Source organism: Belonocnema kinseyi, chromosome 2 (assembly GCF_010883055.1).
Source record: "Belonocnema kinseyi isolate 2016_QV_RU_SX_M_011 chromosome 2, B_treatae_v1, whole genome shotgun sequence".
NCBI classification, from domain to species: domain Eukaryota; kingdom Metazoa; phylum Arthropoda; class Insecta; order Hymenoptera; family Cynipidae; genus Belonocnema; species Belonocnema kinseyi.
The window spans coordinates 97,711,023-97,736,649 of record NC_046658.1 but is presented as its reverse complement, the minus strand read 5'-3'; the positions used below and the strand labels follow the sequence as shown (position 1 = coordinate 97,736,649).

At 28.8% G+C, this 25,627-nt stretch overlaps 2 protein-coding genes across 3 annotated transcripts in view; one reads left to right on the top strand and one right to left on the bottom strand.

The window, feature by feature from the left end:
- The window catches only part of LOC117183122 (protein phosphatase PP2A 55 kDa regulatory subunit), a 164,626-nt gene extending 148,270 nt beyond the window's left edge, over positions 1–16,356 (bottom strand). The window contains exon 1 of the mRNA XM_033376303.1: positions 16,016–16,356. The gene's annotated coding sequence lies outside the window, so the exon portion shown is untranslated. The remainder of the gene's footprint in view (positions 1–16,015) is intronic.
- Positions 16,357–19,135: 2,779 nt separating this feature from the next.
- LOC117168213 (MOB kinase activator-like 3) overlaps positions 19,136–25,627 on the top strand; it is a 7,709-nt gene continuing 1,217 nt past the window's right edge. Inside the window, exons 1-4 of one of the 2 annotated variants that reach the window (XM_033353694.1) lie at positions 19,136–19,268; positions 19,374–19,524; positions 22,138–22,365; positions 22,445–22,560. In XM_033353694.1, coding sequence (XP_033209585.1) covers positions 19,224–19,268; positions 19,374–19,524; positions 22,138–22,365; positions 22,445–22,560 — 540 coding nt within the window. In that variant the 5' untranslated portion in view covers positions 19,136–19,223. Of the gene's footprint in view, positions 19,275–19,373; positions 19,525–22,137; positions 22,366–22,444; positions 22,561–25,627 lie in introns of both variants that reach the window. The other variant, XM_033353693.1, reaches the window with a different exon arrangement.

Below are 25,627 nucleotides of genomic sequence, written 5' to 3'. Positions count from 1 at the left end.
TCGCCGTATAAAACGCAAGTTTCGTTATTCCGAGTAAATTGCTTGTATGGACCACTTTATTTATGTCACGTAGGTAATACATCAAGTTGCAATATAATTTTCAGGATTATGGTTCCACATAAATCATTCTGTTTCAAATTTTTAAACTGTCTTTTAAATTATCTTTTAAATTTACATATCCACGTATGAAAGGGCCAAGGGTCAAGTCAGCGAGGTCATCAAGATTTAAAAAAAAACTCCAAACAAAAAGGATGAATGAGGTTGTCTAACCTTGGGGTGGAAACTGAAAATAACTTAACTCTATTTTCGGTATCCTCATTACAGCCCCTGTACATACGGGTAACTTTAATGCATCTTTCAGACCTTCGCAAGTGCGAACCAGTAAATATTGCCTGTCAATAATTAACGCATAAATCTTGCCACAACACAAACGGTGTTTTAGAATAAATCTAACTGCAATTCTGCATTTTTAGGTTTGAAAATATTAATTGTCAACAAAAAAGTCCATTTTCAACCAATAATTTAACAGAAAAAATCTTGAAACAAAAAAACTGTTTTCTTGGATATAAATAAAAATCTGGTTTAATCAAACAAATTTGGTTGATTCAACAAAATATTTGATTGATTCAACGAAATATTTGATTGATCCAAAAAAATATTTGATTTACAAAACAAAATATTTTTATTGAATCAACCAAATACTTCATCGACCAAAAGATACCATAGTCTATGGTTAAACCAGCACAAAATTTTTTATTCAATCAAATCGTTTTTCCATTATACCGAAAAAGATTCATTTTCAATTCAACAATAAAACACGATTTTTCTACAAAACGGTTGAATTTGAAACCAAAAAGTTAATTTTTCACCTAATATTTGAATTTTGAATTAAAAAGAATCACTTTTCAATCAAAATTAGAATATTTAAATTTTCAATTAAAAAATTTAGTTGCAATTTAAAAAAAAACGAATCTTCAACAAAATAGTTAAATCATCAACCAATAAAATGAATTTTTAATAAAGTATGTAGTTAATTTTTAACTAAGTACACAGTTGAATTCTAAACTAAAACAGTAAAAACAATAAATTTTCAACCAATAATGGAATATTTATGTAAATTGTAAGTTTCAAAACTTAATTTTCAGAAGAAAAAAATTTTACAACACAATAATTAAAGTTTTAACCAAAAAGATTGTAACAAAGTAGTTCAACAAGTAGTTTTAACAAGCAGGCAAAATTAATTTTGATCTAAGAAGAACTAAAAGAACGAATTTTCAAAAAAATAATTATCTTTCAACCAAAAATAGTTGGCTTTTCTTATTGGGTTCTATTAATTCAGTTCGCATTTAAGCAAAACAAAAAACAAGAAAAAGAGGAATGTTTTTTTGGAAAGCAGAGAAAAAATATTTGTTTTAAAAGGGGGGTGGGGGAATAAGGGAAAAATTGTGAAGTCAGTAAGTCTCATTGCTTCTCTAATCTTGCAAAATATCCAATAAAAATCAAAACTTTCCCATGTTTCTGTACTTGAAGCTTCAAAGAAAGGCTGTGAAACATCCGTAAAAAAATTACACATCGCTAAAAAGAATTCGACTTTAAAACCGTATAATCGTACATACCAAGATGTTCTCCTCTTTTCTCCATTTTTCTTCCCACCCACAAAAAGCGAAGTTTGTCTTCAGAGGAATGATCAGAAGATCGCCTGATAGAATTTATTTGGCAACCAATACCAACGACCCAGATCGCCATTAACATACAACACACAAACAACTGCATATTCAACATATACTAAACACAACGACATCCTTTGAAACCCCTTTCGAATAAGGGACATTCAGTAACATGTCGATAGGGTTCCGCCGAATATAAATCGTGCATTGCCGTCTTTTGGGGTTCAATCCTGCTTTTTTAGTTGAATTTCATTAAAGACAAATGAAAGACTTTTTATACACCTATACAGACAACAGAGATTGCTGACTTCCTCATCATTATACTTTTTATAGTCGAATTTGTTAAAAAGAAATTATTTTTAATCGACAGTGAAATAGTTCTATTTGCAACTAAATAGTTGAAATTTCAAGCAAAGGGGACCCATTTTTAACAAAAAATAAAATTGTTTGATGCTCAACCGGCTCAATTAAACTAAGAAGGTGAATTTTTAAATCAAGAATATGAACTATTTTGAACCAAACAGGTAAATCTTCTACAATGAAAAAAATTCATTTTAAACAAATAGTTCAAATTTCAATCCAAGTAGTTTAACATTCAGCCCATTAGTTCGATTTAAAACGAATTGGTTGAATTTCCAACCAATAAAGATGAAATTTGAATAAAAAAATATTCCGTCAAGAATAGTTGAGTCCTCAACCAAAAGAGATTAATTTTCAACCAAATAGTTGAATTTTCTACCAAACTAGGCCAATTTTCATCAAAGAAGATTAATTTTCTACAAAACAATATGACTTTTTAACAAAATAATTAAATTTTTAGCCAAATAGTTGAATTTAAAATAAAAAGGGGCGAACTTTGAATAGAATATTTATATTTTCAACCAAAAATTTCATCTTTAACCAGGAACAATAAACTTCAAACCACAATCGACGAACTTTCCATAAAAAATACGAATTTCAAACAAAAAATTCGACATTTTGAAAAAAACTTGAATTACCAACATTAAATAATGGATTTTAAAAGAAAAATATCATTTTCAACCAATAACAATACATTTTTAAACAAATAGTTAAATTTTCATAAAAAAATTAATTTTCAGCCAAACTGTTGTATTTACAACCAAATAATTGAATTTTTAATTAATAGAGACGTATTTTAAACAAAATATTTAAATTTTTAACAAAATATTGAATTTTTAACCAAACAGAATGAACTTTTACATAAAAAAAGATAAAAAGGGAAAGTTTCTTAAAAACAAGAGGAAAAAAGGAATATTATTTTATTAAATATTTTTACAAATATTTTGTTATGACTAAGTATGTTTTATATTGTGCTGCTGTAGAAAACTAACCATTATTTGATCAATTGTAAGGCTTTTTATTGAAAGTTCAAACTATTACCCGGTCATTTCCGGTCTTAAAAACCCTGATTTCCCGGTCCCTCGGCTACCCGATTGTAAATTATTTATACGCAGTTGCAGACATTATAAAAGATCAAAGAGGACGGCAACCTTACATCTTTAGTATATACATCATATGTACATATATACATACGTTTAGAGTTCCTTCTCCTCCATCAAAACTGGAAAATTTTATGTTTAATCACTAAGTAATTCTAAAAACGATTCTTTAAATTTGAAATACGGATTGAAATCACACTAAAGTAGAACAAAACATACGCCTCATTTCAGCACTACAATCCATCGGAAGCAAGATTTTTTTGTTACTTTAAAATGAAAATTGGATTTTTCCTTGCACGCTTTATTTAAAAACTCAAAAGTATGTCTTTATTAATTTCCAGAATCGAAAATTCGATTATTGAGAACGTTTTTGTCTCTCCTGAAAAATTGTCAATAATTTGACCCTACTGGAAGTAGAAAGATTGATGAAAAAGATAGAAATGGGGGGACATGACAAGATAGAACTAATTCTATCTCTCTGAATGGGTCACTTTTCATCCTTAAAATGCTATCTTTTCAAATCGTCAATCTGAATCATTTTCTATCTCTTTCTCTACTTTCGGGACCGAGGATTATTATCTTTTTTTAACCCTTAGTCTATCTATCTATCTATTACGATTTTCAATCTTTTTCAATCTCTTTCTCTATCGTAATATTATAATTATAATAATATAATAATATAGTTTCTCTATATTTTTTTTACTTCATTCTTTCTCTTTAATATAAATTTGAATCTTTTAATATCGCTTTTTCAATCTTCTGCGACTGAGTTCTCTTTTTTTTATCCGCCAAAATTCAGGAAAACGTAGACGGGACTTTAGATTAACAAGTATAAAAAGGTATTGAGATGAATAGATAAAGGATAGAATGAGGTAGAGAAGAGGGGATTTTAAAAAGATAGACGTGACTTTTGATTGAGAAAGAGATAAGAAAGTATAGACGTTGACTGATGTAGGATACGATGAGATAGAGAAGAGAAGATTAAAAAGGATAGAAGGGAATTTAGATTGAGAGAGAGACATAAAATATTCACGTGGATAGAGAAAGGATATGATAAGATAGAGAAGAGAGTATTGTAGAGGATAAACTTGAATTTAGATTGTATAAGGAACAGAAAATATAGACGTTGATAAATGTAGGATACGATGATATAGGGAAGAGAAGATTAAAAAAGATAGAAGGGAATTTAGATTGACTGACAGACAGAAAAATATTGACGTGGATAGAGAAAGGAGTATTGTAAAATATAAACTTGAATTTAAATTGTAAAATAAATAGAAAATATAGACGTTGATACGAAGGATTGGATGAGATAAAGAAGAGGTGACTGAAAAAGACACGCGAGAATTTAAATTGAAAAATAGATGGCGAAAGATAAGAAGTGCATAGTTGTATGCTACGTTGAGATAGGGAAGAGCAGATTAAAAAAGATAGACGTGAATTTAAAATTAAAAATAGAAGAAGATAAGCGTTAATAGGTGTTTGATATGATGAGATAAGGAAGAGGAGATTGAAAAAGATTGAAATAGATAGATAAATTATAGCATGAGACAGAGAAAAGAGTATTAGAAAAGATATATATCTGAATTTAGATTTAAAAATTGATAGAAAAGGAGAGACGTTGATAAGACGTGTGATATGATGAGATAGGAAACAGAAGATTAAAAGACAGGTGAGAATTTAGATTGGCAGAGAAATATAAAAATATTGACGTGGATATATAAAGGATATGATGAGATAGAGAAGAGGATATTGAAAAAATACGTGAATTGAGATTGACAAAGAGATAGAATGGAATAAATTTTCACTATTCCTTTCTATCATAAAGATTCAAAATTATTCAAAAATATAGGATCTCTATCTTTTCACTTCTAGCGAGCTTAAACTGCCTTTTGGTGAATAAAAATTGGGTTTTCAAATTATTATTGACAGATTAATACTTATAGTTATGCTAATTGAGTAAGGAAATCCGCAAGTGTTAAAGCTGTTCTTAACTGGAGTTGATGGTCGCAAGACCGCTATAGTTATCACATAACACAAACTTCGGTTCGGGCTAAAATCAAGTTTGCTGGATAAACTTCATAACGACAAGGCCTCCGACAATCATAAATGCCATGAAAATTTAACCAACCGGGACTTCGGTGATTCTGCGGATATCGCATCCTATGCATGGGATCGGACAATGTTTCCTAAACACAGACCTCGGACTCACTTTAGAGATACAAAATATTGCAAATAGCATCACAAATTAAAAAAAATTGTGTTAAATAGCGTAATAAACGTTTTCAAGTATTAAACATGAACTCCAATGTTTATTTAAAATTTTATTTTTTAGTCTATAAATTATTAAAATTCCTATGTATTAATCGCATTTCTCATTTTTTCAGATAATTTTTAACTAAATTAACAGAACCGAGTAAGAAATTTTAACTATTTTTATTTGAAAGTTTATACTTTTTAGTAAAAACCCTAACTGTTTTGTAGGAAACTCGTCTTTTTGGCTTTAAAATTGAACAATTTGGTTGAAATTTTTTCTTTTTAATAACAATTTTTTTTACCAAAAATTCAACTATTTTTTAACATTAACCTATTTGATTAAAAAATGTATCTCTATTTGTAGAAATTTCATCTCTTTTGGTTAAAAATGCTACTGCCTGGTTAAAAATTAATCTTTTTCGGCTGAAAAAACAACTTATTTGTAGAAAATTAATTTTTGTGGCTAGAAATTGAAATAGCTTCGGGGGATGTGCGGTGCGCACTCATGCGTGACAAAACATGATCATTGTGATAACAACCTACCTCTGTAACTGCGTCATGTCGTTACAACAATTCAGTCAAAGCGGAAGGTACACGCAAATAAGCACGGTGACAAGCTCACGTCGACCAACAGTGGGGCTTCGATGCCTACTGAAGCCGATGGGACTGATTGGATCGGATTATTTCGTGCGACCGAATGAGCTTGTCTTTGACCTTGACAATTACTATAAAATTTATTATTAATATTTAACTGAAATTCAAATTTCTTCTGAATTTTTGGCGCTTTAATAGCTACTTAATAAGCTCTACGATTCTACAAAGAAAATAAAGAAGTATTGGATAGACAGAGATAGAGAGAGTATGATCGTTTTGAAACGAAGTGACCTGCAACTGGAACACAATCGGATCGTCTTTTTCTATCTCACATGGTAGAAAGAGAGGTCCGATCGACTTCAGGCCTCGAAGTCCCAACCTCCAACTGTCAAGTGTTGACGTGAGAATGGTGAAAACCGTATTTTTCGTGGACAATTAATCTAATATTTTTTTAATTGAGTGATTTTCTATGAAATAACTTCTTCGTATGTCTTATTATCTGGTGATGCAACTGCATCATCATCATTATGCGCTGTATACGCAAAAGTGTGTCATTTTACTTGAAGTGTTGACGTGCGGTATTTTGGTGAAAACTGTCAAGTGTTTTTGGATACTGCTGTCTTCGAATGGCTTAAGCAAGCGAGAGACAAAAGTGATTCAGTATATTGGCCCATTATTCAAGAGAAAGCTCTTTTTCAAACGAGATGCTCAACAACCCGCAAACCTTTAAGTACATAAGCAGGAAAAACACAATTATGTTAACGTGTAACAGCAAACTTTCTTACTCATTTTCGTTAAATATTTAGTTCATCATGTCTCCTTATTAAAAAAAAAAATATTTTCAAAATATTTTTATCCATTTTTGGTTGAAAATTGATCTTTTTTTGTTAAAAAATTCTACTATTTAGTTCGAAATTTTTAAAAATGAAATGAAATATAAACTAAAAATTAATCAAATGCAATCTGGACTAACATATCACATACATCGCTTAACCCAGTAGGCACAAAATTTGGCGACGTCTTTACGACATCGTTACGGCATCTTTACGACAACTTTACGACATCATATGTCCATGTCGTTTCAGTGTCTGCGATATCGTAAAGACATCGTCAGATCATACGACTAATTTACGATATCGTAAAGACACCTTGACGACATGGACATAGGCTGTCGTAAAGTTGTCGTAAAGATGTCATAAAGACGTCGCCGAATGTTGTGCCCGCTGGGTAAACTACTTACTTGAAAATTCGTCCATTTCACTACATTTGGTTAAAACAAAAAGAATTTTCGACTATAAGAATTCATTTTGTACCAAAGAAGATGAATTTTCAACCAAAAAGCTAGAATGTCGCATTTTTAGAACACACTTGACTTTCAAAACCGAAAAGAAGAATTTTCTACAAAAAGGTTCATTTTCAACCAAGAAAATTAATTTTTTAATAAAAAAATAGGAATTTTAAACCAACGAGATGAATATTAAACTAAGCAGAATTTATTTCTTAACAAAGCAAGTCAAAATTCAGCACATTAGTACTTTAAGTTTAAACCATCAAAGAAGAATATTCAAACCAAAAAGAAAAATTTGCCACTTTTCAGACAAAAAAGAAAACAAAATTTTAACCAAATTGTGGAATTTGCAAGCCAAAAAAAAACGAATTTTCTACAAAATAGTTAAATTTACAACCAGAGAGATAAATCTTCAAACACAAAAAAATGAATGTTTCACAAAGCAGTTCCACTTTAAAAACAAGTTAAATTTTTAAAAAAATATTATACTTTTAACAAAAAGTGATAAATTCTGAACTACAAATATAAAAGTATACATTTTAATAAAAAAGAACTAACTTTCAAACAAAAAAGATGAATTTCAAGCAAAAATAATAATTTTACAATAACAAAACAAATGTTCAGAAAAATAGTTAAGTTTTGAATCAAACAAATGAATCTTCAACCAAAAAAATATTGCATATGAGAAAGATTTTTTAGTAAAGGAAGAAAAAAATGTCAACCAAATTGTGGAATTTGCAAGCCAAAAAGACAAATTTTCTAGAAACTATTTAAATTTGCAACCCGCGAAATGAATCTTCAACCAACAAATTGAATTTTTTAAAACAACGCAGTTTCACCTTCAACCAAATAGTTGAAGTTTTCACAAAATACAGTGAAACTCTCTATAGCGCCAATTTTGGAGCTGAAAGTGGGTGGAAACTAACTCATTATAAACCGCTTCGCTTTTGTTTGTTCACACCTGAGTGCTCGTCTGAGTGACAACCTCAGTCCCCGCACAGCTCCTGTTATACCTGCCTGCGACGCAGCGTCAATTCTCGGAAGGGTTATTGAAGTGTTTTACTGTCATTAGATTTTTAACCGAAGAAATTAATTCTGGACAAAAAAAAAGTACACATTTCAATTACAATGAACTAACTCTCAACCAAAAAGGATGAATTTTTAACCAAGAAACAAATTTTCCAATGACCTAACGAATTTTCAACAATATAGTTAAATTTTGAACCAAGCTGATGAATCTTCAAACAAAAGAAAATTGCAACTGAGAATGATTTTTCACTTAAGACAGAAATAAAATTTCAATCCCATTGTGAAAATTCCAAGCCAAAAAAACAAGTGCTTTAAAAAATTGTTAAATTACAGTGAGAGAGATTAATTTTGAACAAAAGAATGAATTTTTTTAACATAATCCCACTTTCAGCCAAATAGTTGAATAAGAAGGTGTTAAATTACCTGGTCAACACCTTGAAACATCGTATAAACAAATAGTTGAATGTTCAACAAAATAATTAATTTTTCAACCAAAAGAAATGAATTATGAACCAAAAATATAATAATACACTAATGGAAAAAATTAAAGGGTAAAAAACATTGAAATTTACAACAATTTTTTGTTGTAAATTTGAGCGGTATTTGCACAAAAAACAGGGAAAAAGCTCGACAATTTGTTTCCAATGCAGCCATGATTCGAATATGCTCAAGCGCAAAAAACGTCACCCTTTAATTTTTTCTAAAGTTTGACAGTTTGCAACAAGGAAACGGTTCATTAGATGGAAATGTAACTTCGTAGGGTTTTTGGAGTGTTATTCAATTGTAAAAGGCACACTCAACATTAATAATTTCATGGAGCTTTGAAATTTAGTCGTTGATGTTCTGAAAAACCATAAATTACCCTTTTTTCCTGTTTTTTTCAAATTTATATCAAGGTTACAACATTTTTTTATCCAAGATCGTGGCAGCATCTTGTAGGAAATTTATTCCAGTTATCAGAGCTGCCCTGAAATTTTCTGTGTGTCTATTGGTCACTGAGATATCGCAGATCAAAGACAGAAGTGTCCTTTTTTATTTAAAGTTCGATATCTCAATGAAAAATGGCTGTACCGAGGTTTAAAAAAGAAAGAAAATTAAAGCTGAATAAACAAGCTATCTGGCCTATATTATAGTTAAGTTGGAAACGAATTTCAAGCTCGTCTACTTGAAAAAAAGCAAAAAAATTTGCAAAAAATTTTCTCACACTACTTGTTAAAATTGCTCCGAAAAGTTTTTTGCTAAAAGATATCAAAATTAGAAACTTAAAGCTTCAACAAGATGCTTTTCTTAAGACCTTGATACGACTGTTTTTCACTGAGATACAACATTCTGAATAATCACTAAAAATTCGGAAATTTTTGTTGGCCCTTTAATTTTTTCCATTAGTGTCTAACTACTTTAAATTAAAAAGAATGAACTTTTAATAAGAAAAATTTGGTTTTCCTTATTGAGTTCTATTAATTCATTTCCCAATTAAGCACAAACGTGCGAAAAAGTGGAAGTTTTTTTAAAACAGGGGAAAAGAAGAATAATTCTTTAAAAAAACATGGCAAAAGGGGGAATAGGGAAAAGAGTCTGTTTCTTTTGAATGAATTTTAAAGCCTATCATTTTAGTTAATCAAAACTAATATATGGAATACTGTATAATAATACATATTGATAAAAAACCTACTTCAGAATTCATACTCTGTAAGAGATAAGATGATGAATGGGTCCAATTTCGCAGGTAATTGCATTACATTGTTTTACTATATTATATTAATAAAACAACTATTACTAGTTTCATCCTAACATTCAAATGTCAGAAAAAAACTATATAGGGACTTTTTATTTAAGTACATTAATTTTATAAAAAGATAAAATAATTTCTTAATGGAGTATCTGTGTGCTTTGTTTTATCGAGTGTAGAAAGAGAACGACCTGATGTCTAAACTGATATCGAAATGCATCCCCTTTATTGTAGCGATATACAATACCGCAAAGAACTGCGAGTAACAAAGCCCGGTACGTGACCTAAAATTGATAACGATATAGTTCAAATTTATAAAAAGAAAGAAACGACCAAGAATCAAGTGCCCATCCATATATGAAAAAGATAAGGGAAATTTATGATAATTGGCCTGATTAAGTTGCTTTCAAATTTCAATTAAATATATATATATGTGTGTGTGTGTGTGTGTGTGTGTGTGTGTGTGTGTGTGTGTGTGTGTGTGTGTGTGTGTGTGTGTGTGTTTAAAAAATCTATCGGTTATTGAGCGACAGTTTTTTTTTCATCTACTTAAAGTAGAAGAGAGCAGGCTAAGGACTTTATCTTTTGCTAATAATAACCAACTGTTCACGAGGCTCATCCAATTTAAAAAAATATTCCTTCATTCAATATCGATCACAGTCATTATAGACGTGTGCCGAATGTATAAAATATTCAATCACTCTACCCACAACATATTGGACAACTTATTTAGCCTTTATAGGGAAGTATGCAAGATATTCATTGCATATATCAAATTTGATCAAACCATTCATTAGCATAATGATCCTATTTTTAATTAATACGAATTTCGATCCTAAAACAATTAGTTAGGACAAATATTGTTTGAAGAACAAAAAAAAATACCTCAACCTAGATTTGAACTGGGAACGCCACTACATATGAGTGGAGCGTTAACGAATTACGCCACCCAGGTCTCAGCAGATCTTTTCTTGTTCTTCATAACTATTTTTTTTACCGAGGAAATCTATACGCATATCTTCAATTCTCCACTATGACAAATGTACCATTTTTATCCACGTCAGTTTAAATCTATAATAACTTCCAAAGATGTATTCAATTAAAACTCAGCTTGGTAAAAAATAGTACATTTATCGCAGTGAAGGAATTCGTATAGTATTGCCCTGTTCAAAATGTGGCTGTGGTGAACAAGAAAAGTTCTGCTGAGATTTCGGTAGCATGGTTGGACAATGCTCTACTTATGGATATCAGCGTTTCCAGTTCAAACCCAGGCCGAGGCAGATTTTTTCTTCTTCAAAAATTATCAGCTCAAAGTAATCGCTTAAATATCGACATTTGTATTAATTAATCATTTAAAAACTCCTACACTAATGTTTTTAAACGGTTATATCATCTTTCAAAAATTAATAATAAGCATTCTTTATTTTGAGAGGTTTACAAAATTCCAATTTCAAAATTACCTGGCTGGCATCGATTTTTTTTTTATTAAAACAACCTTAAACTTACGAGATGAATAATATTAATAAAAAACAAATTTGTTTCATGATTTATCTTAAAGACTTTAGTCACAGCAGTCAACTAGAATTTTGTAAGGGATCATTTCACAAATTACGTAAGATGACTTGGGGTGGGGGATAGGAAGATCTTACGCAAGAAAATTTCGTAATATAAAAATAGTAAATCCAGTTATATATTAAAACTGAAAGGTATTACATTTTCAGTGAAATAGATTAGCTTTAAACCAAATATTTACTTCATTTTTCAACCAAAAAGATTAATATTCTACAAAAAAAAAGCAAAATACATGGTAAATTTGAAGCCCAATAAAAAAGATAAATTTTAAATTCAAAAAATTAATTTTTTACCAAAAGGAAAGGGAGTTTTCAACAAAGCAGTTAAATTACCAACAAAATAAATGAATTTTCAAGCAAACAGGTGAGTTTTTAACCAAGACGATTAGTTTTCTACCGAAACCGTTCTAATTTTTAACGAAATGCATAAAGATTCAACTAAAAAAATTCATTTTCAACCAAAAATGGAATGGATAAATTATCAATTAAAAATCAAATATTCCACCAGAAGAAAATAAAATATTCAACAAAATAGTTAAATTTACAACCAAAAAAAAATTAATTTTGAAGTAAAATGATGAATTCACAACGAAAAAATAAATTTTAAACCAAATAGATTAATTTTATACCAAAAAGTCAAATTTTTAAACAAACAAAAAATTGTAAGCCAAAAAAAGGAATTTTTAACAAAATAGTTACATTTTGAACCAAAGAAATTATTTTTTAAGTAAAATGATGATTTCTGAACCAACAAAAAAATCAACATTATTTACCAAATAAGTAAATTTTCAACCATAAAGATAAATTTTTAACCAAGAGGATTAATTTTCTACCAAAGAAGTTATTTTTTTAACTGAAGTTATAAACCCTCAACAAAAAAAATTCAGCAAATAGTTGAATTTTCAACCATAAAAATTAATTTATGGCTAAGAAATTGAATTTTGCACACAAAAAGATCAAATTTTCAACATAATACATCAATTTTCAACAAAAAAAAGGAGTTTTTAACAAAATAATTATATTTTCAACCTATGAAATTAATCTTGAACTAAAATGATAAATCTTCAATTAAAAAAATCAAATTTCAACCAAAAAAATTAAATTAAATTAAACATTAAACATTAACATAAACATTAACATTAATTTTCTACCAAAAAAAAGGCAAATTTTCCAGAAAATACATGAAACTATTTTATGTGCAAAGCATCAGTATAACGCGGTACAAAGGAATTAAAATAATTTCACCGCATGACAAATAATAATAATTGTGAAACGCTGTAAGTACCCACGCGGTTGTTAACACGTTACAGAATAGGTTTTAACTCAGATACATTTGACGTACTTGCTTCAGATTGTAGGATCAGAATTAGCATTCTCAATAGAAGAATGTGGAATGTGTCGTTAATATGACAATTGGTATTTTTACCTACGTCGCAATTTCTTTTCACTCTTTCTCCAGAGATCATAAGAGGGAATGTTTTCACCAGAGTTCAAAAGCAAAGTACTCCTGCTCCCCTCGAGCCGACAATTCAGAGTTTCGTCGGAAATAACAAGCTCAAATAAAACGATAAACCTCTTCTTAATAAATTTCCGCCCTTTTCTAGACCATATTTACAATTCCAGGGCTAGGATCAACTAGAAAGCTTAAAAAGGGGGCGAATTGGCATTAAATTTTGAAAGATAATGAAAAAACAGTGCGTGGCAGTGGGGCCACACGGCAGAAGTGAAACTTTGATGGATTAACTTTGAAATTTTTTGTGATGAATTATCATGGGTTTTGAGGAGATCGCATAGTAAGAGAGTGCAGAGCGAGAGAGAGAAATCATATACAGGCTTCGGTTAGTGCAGCAGTAGTGGGGATAGAGAAAAGAATCCTTTAGAGTTTAGAGCAATTGCGAATCGCCGCACAAAAGGGAGACGCCAATAGAGATAGAAAGGTTGTAGAATAGACTATAGAAAGTATTCTTATCATAGAGACAGAGAGATATCCATTCATGCATTCACTCCCATCCCAAAAAAGTGTCAGATTCTAAATTGTTTTTTTTAGATGAAAAGGCGGTTTTGAACTACTAATCGAAACCAAAATGGTCATAATCTTTAGCCGTAAAAAAATGCCTCTCTAGCTCAGCAGGGATTCGAACCTAGGTATATAACAGATTGCCGGTCTGGTGCACCAGAGCACCGAACATATAAACATGCGAATTTGATCAAATATAGTTGAATTCTCAACCTGAAGATTAAAAAATTTTAAGAAAAAATATGAATGTCCAACAAAATAATTGCATTTGCAACCTAATCGTCGAACATACAAATAAAAATGATTAGACCTCAACAAAAATTCACAACAAAAAAATTAATTTTGAACAAAATAGCTGAATCCTCGGCTGAAAGGATAAATTTTCAAGAAACAAGAATAAATTTCTATCCAAAAAGATGATTGTTCTACAAAACAGTTAAATTTGTACGAAAAGATGGAATTTTAATAAAATAATTAAATTTGCAACCAAATAGTCAGATTTTTAAACAAAAAGGATGAACTTTGAACCATAAATCATTGGATTTTCTTAATGAGTTTTTTAAATATAGGCCGCATTTAAGCGAAAAACGAAAAAAAGGGAAATATCTCGAAGACAAGCGAAAAAGATCAATTCTTTTTAAAAAAGAGGAAAAAGAAGAATCGAGGAAAGAGTGTAAAGATTTTAATTGAATTTGAAATTAATCCGTTTTAAATGTTTTCGTCGTGAAAATGTCGAACACGGCAAATCCCCCGAAATTGCAAAATATTAGTTTTATGTAAAATTGGCGTTAAAAACATTTTTTTCTAAATTAGTTATTTATATAAGACAAGTCACAAATTTCCAAGTATTTTACACTAATTTTCTCGCTTAACATATTTGGTACTTATTTAAACAATATTCATTTTTGTGAACAATTTCGTTGCTGTTAATCTTAAAATGTCATTTTTTTCTAAAATTTACGAAAAAATAAACGAATGTTAAAAGTAGTATTTTTTGTTTAGGTTTTTTGGTAATTCTGTTATTTCGTAATTCTGTAAATCGAGAAAATTGCTTATTTTCTGACATTAATATCGCAGTAATGAATGCTATTTAAATAAAAATTGTTGAAATAATTGCCAAATATAGTAAAAAAATTATATTACTCTCAATATTCCTTAAACGAGCAATTAATTTCTGAAAATAGCAACTTTTTAGTATATAAATCGGAAAAATTGTTTAAACAAATGAAATTTTAAAAAAATTAAGCAATATCTGAAACAAGAAATATTATTCTTAAAACTCATCAACTGTATCATTTATACCGAAAATAATAACTTTCCACGATTTTAAGACGAAAAAAAATATGTGTAAGCAAATAATAGTTATTTAAACAGTTCAAAATTAGTTAGAAAATACTATGAAACTATTCACTTATTAAATAAAAAAAATTCATGTTAAAAAAATTCAAAAAAATATCGTCTTTAGAATGAATTTTACATAAATTTGGGGTAAAAATGATTTCTTAAAAATTTCTTAAGACGCGACTAAACTTTAAATTACAAAAAGTTAATAAAAAGTACTTCAAAACTCTACAAAAACAAAAATCGAATTTTTACCGGTACAAATTTGGACCACACTAGTCTATATGTACTAAAAAATGGATCAATTTGTACCGAAATTTGGTTAAACATAACCAGGGCCGTATTAAATTTATATGTTTATTTCATTCAATAAATTTAAGTTCATTTTTTTTTAAGTCGGGCTCTAAAATTTTACCAAAATTTATTTTTAATTTGTCGAATTATGTTCTTCATTTTTTTTCTTCCAATCATCAACCTTAAATATTGTTGTCAGCTAAGGTTAATTGTATTTACAAATTATCAATAATTAATTAATCATTAATTTTTGGATAAAAATAACATAACGTAAATTTTTTAGACTAATTAAAGAAATTTGCTTAACAAATAGTTGAATAATAATTAAATTAATAAGTGACTATTATTTTTTCAATTAAACATCTTTAATTCATTTAGATTTAAACTATAATGCTCACTATAATATCACTATATTTTCAGTTGCACATTCCTCTAGGGCTCTAGGCTTTTCGAGATTGTTGAGAGAATCGAAATGATATTTTTTAAAAGGGGTTGCGTCTCATGTTTTCCGTGTGGCACATAGCAGGCGCAAAGAAAAAGAAAAAAATTGAAAGACAGGCCGCGAAAGAGAAATATGTAACAATCAATCTCTGAAAAATATTAAACACACACTGAATCATGAGAATGAATTAATAACCATCGATTCATCGATCGACCGATAAGCGATCGCGGTAAAAAGAGCCCGTTTTTCAAAGAAGCATTAAAACCGGAATCTCAGGTTCATCTACACTACAGGGTTCTGTGGTTATTCAACTGATGATCGACTCACCAAGCCAGACGTAACTTCGATATTTTGTTATTCTTCTTCCTCTTCTTTCCGTAAATTATCCCACAAAAACTTCCGAATCGCAATATTGTTACTCTTTTACTATAAACTACAAAGTACGCCGGGAAAAAAGGATGCTGATCTCACAGTTGCAGTACCTGCGCCTCGCCTACACCGGCCCCTGGGGTCCTCAAACAACAGCCTTTTCTTTTCACAAGATACTAGAGGCAACAGCAGGTGCACCGGGAAAAAACTGCACTCAAACACGTCGTTGAAAAATCGCACACGCGTTATTTGGACGCGCCGACCTGATAGGCGAGCTTATGTTTACTACTGAAAGCCGAGTGCCGACGTGCCGACGTACCGACTACTACCGACCGGGAGTAGCGAACTAGGGTCTTCGCCTCTGCGGTGCTCACTCCCTCGCGAGTGCAACAGTTGCAAAATCGATACGCCACTGGCGTCATCCGATGACGACCGAAAAAAGCGTCTCCTCCGAGCGTTGATCTCGGTCGGCAACGGGAATTAACCCGGATTTCGGGTCTCATTCCGGGTTTGACCCTTGCGGGTAGACTGTAGAAAGTAGACACTCTTGAGTCGCTCCCTGTCTCACTCGACACACAAGTCACAATCTAGGGTAATGCAGTTCTAATACAAGGTATTCCACTTCTGAAACGTAGAGATCCACTTCTGATTCGAGTAATCAACTTTTTAATCGGTGTAATCCACTTTAATCGGAGTAATCCACTTGTAAAACGGAGAAATCTCATAAAGTAGAGTAATCACTTGTAAATTTGAGAAATCCACTTTTTAACTGAGTTATCCACTTATATTCTAAAGTAATCCCGTTCTAAGAAAGATCAATCCACTTTTAATGCTAAGTAATCTACTTGCAATACTGAGTACTTGTAGAACAGAGTAATCCACTTATAAGACGGAAAAATCCGATTGTAATACGGACAAATTCACTTGTAATACTGAAAAAAATCACTTGAATATAATGAGTAATCAACTTGTAAGTCTGAGGAATCCACTTGTAATCTAGGAAAATGCAGATTTGATACGCAGAATTCCACTTCTAAGCGCAGTGATCCGATTCTAAATCGGAGTAATCCACTTCAAATTCCAAGTATTCCACTTCCACAGAGTAACCCACTCCTAATTCGGGAGAATCCACTCGTAGAACAGAGTAATCCACTTGTAAGACAGAGGAATCCTCTCGTAGATCGGAGTAATTGACTTGTAATCTAGAGTAAATCCAGTTCTTACAAAAAGCAATACACATGTAATACTGAGTAATCCACTTGGAATTCTCACTAATCCAATAATAGAGTAATCCACATGTAATGTAGGATAATCCAGTTCTAATGCGCAGTAATACTCTTCTAACGGAGTAATCCACTTCTAACCGCAGTAATCCACTTCTAATTCAGAGATCTTTATTACACAGTTCATCCAAATGGCTTTCAACTATCTTATCGAAAAAAAAAAATTTGCATGCAAAATTAACTCTCTATCTGAAATTTTATCTGTTTCATTTCGTTAGGTTGAAAATTCAACTATATTGTTGAAAATTAATTATTTATTTGTGGGAAAATTCATTTTGTTAATTGAAAATTTAAGTATTCCATTTTTAGTTTAAAATCAAACTATTTGTTGAAAATTGAACTAATTTGTTACAAATTCGTTTTTCCAGATGATCATTTTTTATTTGTGAAATTTTTATTGATTCGGAACGGAGAAAATATACAGATTTAATGATTTTCTTAATTAAAAGAGGCTCTTTTTTATTAAATTGGAAGGGGTTAAATTTTGGTTATTTTGTTTTTTTCTGAATTAGAAGAGGCCATTTTTCGAGATAGGATTTTTATTGAGTTTAAGGGTAGAATATATTTTTTTCGTTTTTTTTCTCAGTTGGGAAGGAACTTTTTTTTAACGCATTTACATATTGAGTTTCAAGAGAGAAAATTATGTTTTTCCATTTTTAAATTGTAACAGGTCCTTTTGTTGTTTTTGTCATTTTTATTAGGTTGAAAGGGACGAATCTTGGGTTATTTATTGTTTTTCTGAATTAGAAAAAGAGGGTAATTCTTTATTTCAATATTCTTTTTGAGCTGGAAAGAAAGAAATGTCGGTTTTTGGTTTTTTTTAATTGGACGAGGGCCATTTTTCCAACAAAATTTATCTATTTGGACGGAAATAAATTTTCGTAATTATTTTTTCTCTAAATTAATTTTTATCCTCCCTTTAGGCTTATATTGATAAAAATGTTAAAAATAAAAGACCTCCCTCTTCCTATTCAGTACAAAATTGAAATAAAAAAGTTTTTTCACATTTTTATTTAGTTGGAAGGGAGTGAATTTCGGTTTTCAATATTTTGGGAATTAGAAGAGGGGAATTTTTTCAAAGATTTTTATCGAGTTATAATGAAGGAAATTTTGGGTGATAAGTTTTTCTAAACTGGAAGATGTACTTCTTTAGTTTAAAATGTTTTTATTTATCATGAAGAGAAGAATTTTGGTTGTTAATTCTTTTCCTGAATTTTCTTAATGTTAAATATACCAAAATTTGCCCCCGCTCACTTAAAAATATGAGGCATTCAAATTTGTACTGAATCGGAAGAGGGACATATTTTATTTTTAACATTTTTATCAATGTGAGTTGAAAGGGAGTATAAACATTAATTTAGAGAATTTAAAATGATAACTGTCAAATATTTACAGAAGTAAAGAAATTTTTATTCTGCAGTTAAGTGGTATTGAAATTAAAATTTTTCAATTAAACAGCGTTAAAATCTTTCATCTTATGTACGTAAATTTTTGAACGTTTGAACTCAAAATTTATGAATTGTAAATTTTTTAAGTAAAAATTTAAAAACTTTAAAATTTTAAAGGGTTTAACTTTGAGTGCTTCAATTTGCAGTTTAGTTTTGATTATTAAATACAAAAAATTCAGTTACAAGAGTTCGAATTTTTAAAACGGCCATCCTGGCGGTTTCGAATTCAAATTTCTACTGATTCCAACCGATTCGGTTAACTCGATAAGACAGGGAGTATTATTGCCATGTGAGGAGATAACTAATGTGCGCAGGCCGAAATAAATATAATTCATGAAACATTGACACGCATAATGAGACGGGAGGTTGTGTTGGATTTGAATTAATTTAAATAAACCAAAGTTCACGCTCAGGCGTGTTTCTACGATTGATAAAATGGCTGCGCTAAGCGGTTTCGTTGAATTTTTTCAAAAAGGAAAGGTAAGGGTAAGGACAAATTTGTGTGCTCGAAAATTATTTTGGGAACATGGTAACATAACCTAGAATAAAAAAAAATATGTTTTGGTTGTTTTTCGTGCAACGTAGACATTCAGGCCTAAAAAGAAATTTGCTTATGGTACTTTGCGGTATTCGTTGCATAAACAAGCACAAGCTTCACTCAATTCTGGTATCAATTTACGAGGAGTCGTTAAGCTGCCACCCGGAGAGGATTTGAGTGATTGGATAGCTGTTCATGGTGAGTTGGACATGAACTGTTGGAGACAGGATTTTTATTTTATTTCATGTTCGTTATGAACAATGAGTTTTTTTACTTTTGTCTTTTGTCGTTCACATTATAGTGCAAAATGTTCAATTGTTTGTTTTTTTATTATTTTTTTTATTGAAAACTGAACCTAATGTCGTTTTTAGTTGTCACTTGAGAAGTAAATGCACAATATTAGAAAAACCAGTGACTTCCCTTCCGAAAAAATATTATAGAAAATTTAGTACCCCTTTTTCCCCTATTCACGACAAAATTTCCCTTACCTCTTTAAATATTCGATATTTTTTAAATGCTATTGGAACAACTGGAAAATCCCAAAAAATAAAATTCCCGATACTAAAATTTCTAAACAGTTTATAATATTATCGAATTGTAAAATTCTCGAATAATATTCCCGGTCATTTTTAATATTACCAAATTTTTTAATTCGTGAATAAATTTCCCGACAGCAAATTGCCGAATAATAAAGTTTCCAAAAATAGAAAATTCACGAATAACAAAATTCTCGAATAATAAAATTCCCCAAAAAAATTCCCGACAGAAAATTTCCTGTTTATAAAATTTCGAATAACGAAATTCTCGAATAATACAATTCCCAAATAACAAAATTCTTGATAGAAAATTGGCCGAATGATAAAATTCTCGAATAATTTAATATACCGAATAAAAAAATTCTCAATTAATAAAATTTCTGAAAGATAAAATTCCCGACAGTTTGTAATATTACCGAATTTGAAAATTCCCGAATAAGAAAATTCTTGAATAATAAAATTTCCGAATAATAAAATTCGCGACCTGTTTGTAATGATATCGAATTTATACGAGAATAAAATTCTCGTATAATAAAATTCCTGAATAATAAAATTCCCGATAGAACATTTCAGAAGTATAAAATTCTCGAATAACAAAGATGCTCGAATAATTAAAATCCCGAATAATAAAACTCGAAAAATAAAATTTCCGAATTAGAAAATTCTCGAATAATAAAATTGCTAATAGAAAATTCCCGAATTATATAATATCCGAACTAAAAAATTCTCGAATAATAAAGTTATTTATATTATGTGTGAAATTTCACAGTGTCTGGAATCTTTTTTTTTTTTGAGATTATTCAGTCGTTCCATCGCTTTACATCCAAAAAATTAATCTATTCAAAATTAGGATATTCTACGGCGAGTTGTCAGCTTTTTTACTCACATAATTATCTATTATAATTTTGTTTAATCGCATTTATTTTTTTATGGATTCCAACAAACGTGAGGGCAATATGCATGAAAATTCGGAAAAAAATGTCCAATGGATTTTTGAACAAGCGTAATCATGAACCGCGCGCTATGCGCGTGTAAATTTTATATGTTTATGGGATAAATTAATTTTTAGAACCAAATAAACATTTCGATTAATTATTAGTTTTTAAATTTTGATTCGTTCATTTTTTTAAGGTTAAGCAAGGTTTTATAAATCTAAATTTTCCTAAGATTAAAAAAAAAAAATGTTATCAAATCAAAATTTGAAGAAAAAAGGTTTTCTTCAGAACTTCAATCTAAGTGATTTTGAATTGCTTCTACTTATTTTAATGGATTTGTACTATTTAAAAAGTTTATATCGAATTTCCAGAGAACTTTGGAAAATAAATTAAATGCAAAGTTTCCAAGGGATTTCGATTTGAAGAAAGTTTACATGATCTGAAGGGTTTGAAATATTGCTAGAGATTTGTGGCTTTTTCAAAAGAAATTTCAAGAATAAATTCAATTTAATTCATATTTAATGAATTTTTTATTATTTCTACTTATTTTAATGGATTCGTAGGATTTTCAAAGATTACAATGGGATTCCAGAGATTTCTACGGATTTTAACAATTTCTAGTGATATGAAGGACATAAATATATAGTAAATGATTTAAAATATTTTAAGTTATGTTAAAAGATTTAAAGAATTTCCAGGGTGTCAAAGAATTTTTTAGGATTTCCAAATATTTCAAGAAATTTCTGTAGAATATAGGACCTCCAAGTACATTTACATTTTTTTAGGGAATTTTTAGAGAACTCTAGGGAATAAAAAATGTAATTTATTTTGTATTCAAATGATTTTAAATGTTTTCCAAATATTTCTAACTATTTTAAGAATTTTAATATATTCAGGGATTTCAAGAGATAAATCGTTCCTTCTAGTTTTTTTTACTATTTACATTAATGCCTTCATTATTTGTTTACTATTTATTTCATTGGTTTGTCGTAGAGCAGACTTTAATTAGTTTATCGCAAACAATCCTAAAACTTAGATTCGGAATTTTTTGTTTAATTCCGACTACTTTATATTAGCTCCTATTTTCAAAGTAAACGTTTTTGAATTCAATTTATTGGATTGTTTATTATTTTTCAAGACATTGATTGTGCATTTAAAAAATTTCAGGATCTAGAAATTAAACTTATTTATCTTTGAAGGTTTGCAGTTTTATTCGTATATTGTGTACTTTTGAATTAAAAATTTGGTTGACCGTCTGAAAATTAAAAAAAAAAATTTCATATTAAATAAATCTTGTAAAGAGAAGTCAAGTTAATTGTTACCATATTTTTCCTTCACAGTGGTAGACTTCTTCAACAGGATAAATCTTATATATGGTACGGTTTCCGAATATTGCGATTCTGCGACATGCCCGACAATGAGTGGTGGAGCACGATTTGAATATTTGTGGGCTGATGGTGAGAAATATAAGAAACCAACTGCCTTACCCGCTCCTCAATATGTCAGCCTGCTCATGGATTGGATTGAAAATCAAATTAATAACGAAAATGTCTTTCCAGTATCAACGGGTAAACAGAAATTTTATTGAATTAACTACAGTTCAATGTTTTTTACAAACACTTATCTCATTATTTATAATTGTTGCAGATGTACCATTTCCGAAAACCTTTATACCCTTGTGTAGAAAAATTTTGACTCGGTTGTTCCGGGTATTCGTCCATGTTTATATTCACCATTTTGACAGAATCGTCGCTATTGGAGCGGTAATTAACTTTTAAATACATTCAATTTAAGAAGAGAGGAATGAAAATATTTCTAGAAATTAAAAAAATAGTATTTTAAATTTGGGGTGTGACATGCCATTTTGAAATTTCCCTGTGATGGGGAGAGGAAAGTAAGATGTGGCGCTGCGATCGTCACTTTACTTGTTAACGTTACTTTTTTAGGTCAATATATAGAAAATGTTTTATTTTTATTATTTTTTTTTTAATTTAAAATATATTCAAATTTCCGTAAATAATTTCTAATATAATTTCTCTAATTTGTTCAATTTCATTCAATTATTTAAAAAAGTAGATGGATAGGGTGATGATCGAAGCGCCAATTTTGTATTCAGAGAGGAAGTTCTTGAATTTTTTTTAAAATTCTTTTTATAGACTTCAATTCTAGATTTCAGGTTTGTTGAAATTTCAATAGGTAAAAAATACATCTCATAGACTTCACACTCTTCCTTTTTTTAAAAGAATTGGTCTTTTTCCTCTGTTTTCGGAAAAGTTTAAAAGTTAAAAGTTAAGTTTTTTGAATGAAAAGTCTACTATTATATTTTTGGTACAGAATTTATCTTGCTTAGTTTAAAAATTGTACGATTTGTTTGAAAATTGAAATATTTGATTAAAAACTAATCTTTTTTTTTGTCCAAAATTCTACGAAATGGTTGAATGTTGAATTAATTTGTTAAAAAATTATTTCTTTTGTTGGATGTTCATCTCTTTGATTGAAAATGGAACTATTTTGTTGAAGTTTTGGTGTGTGTAGAATATTAATCTTCCTGGTTAAATAAATCACCTTTTGATAACAAATTTAACTATTTGGTTGACTATTGAAGTTCTTTGTCGAAAATTCATTTTTTAAACATTTATTTTAGTTGAAAATTCATCTCTTTGGATGAAAATAACTAATTTGTTGAAAATATTTTTTATGGGATTTATTTAAAAACAATAAAAATCTGTTATTTCTGGTTCAAAATAGGCATTTTAAATTCAAAAATGCTCTGTTGTCGTTAAAAATTGAACTATTTGGTTGAAAATTTGCTTTTTTTACTAACAAATTAATCTTCTTCATTAAAAAAAACGTCTGTTTGATTACAAATTCAACCATAGGGTTGATTGTTGAACTATTTTTTTTAAATTATTTTTTTTTAATTAATTATAGTTGAAAATTCGTTTATTAAAATCAAAATTTAACTAATTTGTTGAAAATTCTTTTTTTTTCGGGTATTGATTTTTTAAAATAAAATATTATCATGTCGGGTTGAAATTGACATTTTAAATAAAAAATTTCCCTTTTTTAGTTGGAAATATAATTATTTGTTTATAGATTCGCTTTTTTTTAGTAACAAATTAATTTTCTTTATTAAAAAATCCTCTTTTTGTTAAAAAAATCAACTTTAGGGCGTTGAACTATTTTTTTGAAAATTATTTTTTTAAAATAAATCTTAGTTGAAAATTTATTTCTTAAAATTAAAATTTAACTAATTCATTGAAAATTCTTTTTTTTATTGGGTATTAATTTTTTTAAATAAAAATCTATCATTTCTGGTTGAAACCGATATTTTAAATTAAAAATTTCTCTTTTTTAGTTGGAAATATAACTATTTGTTTGAAATTTCGCTTTTTTAAGTAACAAATTAATTTTCTTTATTAAAAAATCACCTTTTTTATTAAAAATTTAACTATTTGGTTGACTGTTGAAGTCCTTTCTTGAACATGAATTTTTTAAACATTTATTTTAGTAGAAAAATCATCTCTGAATGAAGATTTAACTAATTTGTTTAAAATATTTTGTATAGGAATTAATTTAAAAAAAATAAAAATCTGTCATTACTGGGTGTAAATTGACATTTTAAATTAAAAGTTGCTCTTTTTTATTTAAAAATTCAGTTATTTGGTGGAAAATTCATCTTTTTTTAGAAAATAAATTTTTTGGGTTAAATAATTGATCTTTTTGAATAACAATTCAAGTATTTAGTTGAATTTTGAACTCTTGTTGAACATTTTTTTCTTTCTTAAATCCATTTAGGTTAAAAATTCATCTGTTTTGTTGAAAACCTAACTAATTTTTTGAAAATTATTTTCTTTTTTTATTTTGCTTGAAAATTAATTATTTTCTAGCTGAAAATCACTTCTGTTTAAAAATTAACATTTTAAATAGCAGATTACTCTTTTCAAAATGGAAATATAACTATTTGGTTGAGAATTCATCTATTTGGATGAAAATTTAATTAATTTGTTGAAAATTCTTTTTTGGCAGAAAATTAATCTTCTTTATTAAAAAAAATCATCTTTTTAGTTAAAAAAATTAACCATTTGATTGAATGTTGAATTCTTTTGTTGGAAATTATATTTTTTCAATTCTAGTTAAAAATTCATTTCTTTGATTGAGAATTTAATTATTTTGTGGGAAATAATTTTCTTTTGGTTAGGAATGGATTTCTTTAATTAAAAATTTAACTGTAATTTCTGGTTGAACATTCAACTATTTGGCTGAATATTCGTCTTTTTTGGTAGATTTTTTAGGTTGTCATATCATCCTTTTTGGTTAAAAATGCAATTTTTCATTAAGAAATTAATCCGTTTTGGTTGAATTTAATTGTTTTTCATTGCAAATTAAATTTTGTTCTTGAAAATTCGACTTTTTTGTTAAAAAATCCAACTATTTGATAAAAAATTAAACCATTTAGTAGAAAAATTAACTTTTTGTTTTGTAAGCTTATATTTTTGGGTTGAAAATTCATCATTTTTCTTGAAAATTTAACGATTTGGTTAAAAATGCATGTATTTTGTTGAAAATTCAATTTTTGGTCGATAATTAATTTTTTATAGTTGAAAGTCCTTTTGTTTGAAAATTCAACTGTTTTATTGAATCTTCGTCCTTGTATTATAGATTAAAAATTGATCTTTTATGGTAAAAAAGTAATCCTTTTTGGGTTGAAAATTCCACCCTCTTCTAAAGAAAATCAATTTTTTTGTCTTAAAAATTCAACTATTTTGTTAAAAATTCAGTATATTTCGATTTGAAATCTTAGGGATCTATATCGTTTCAAATTTAATT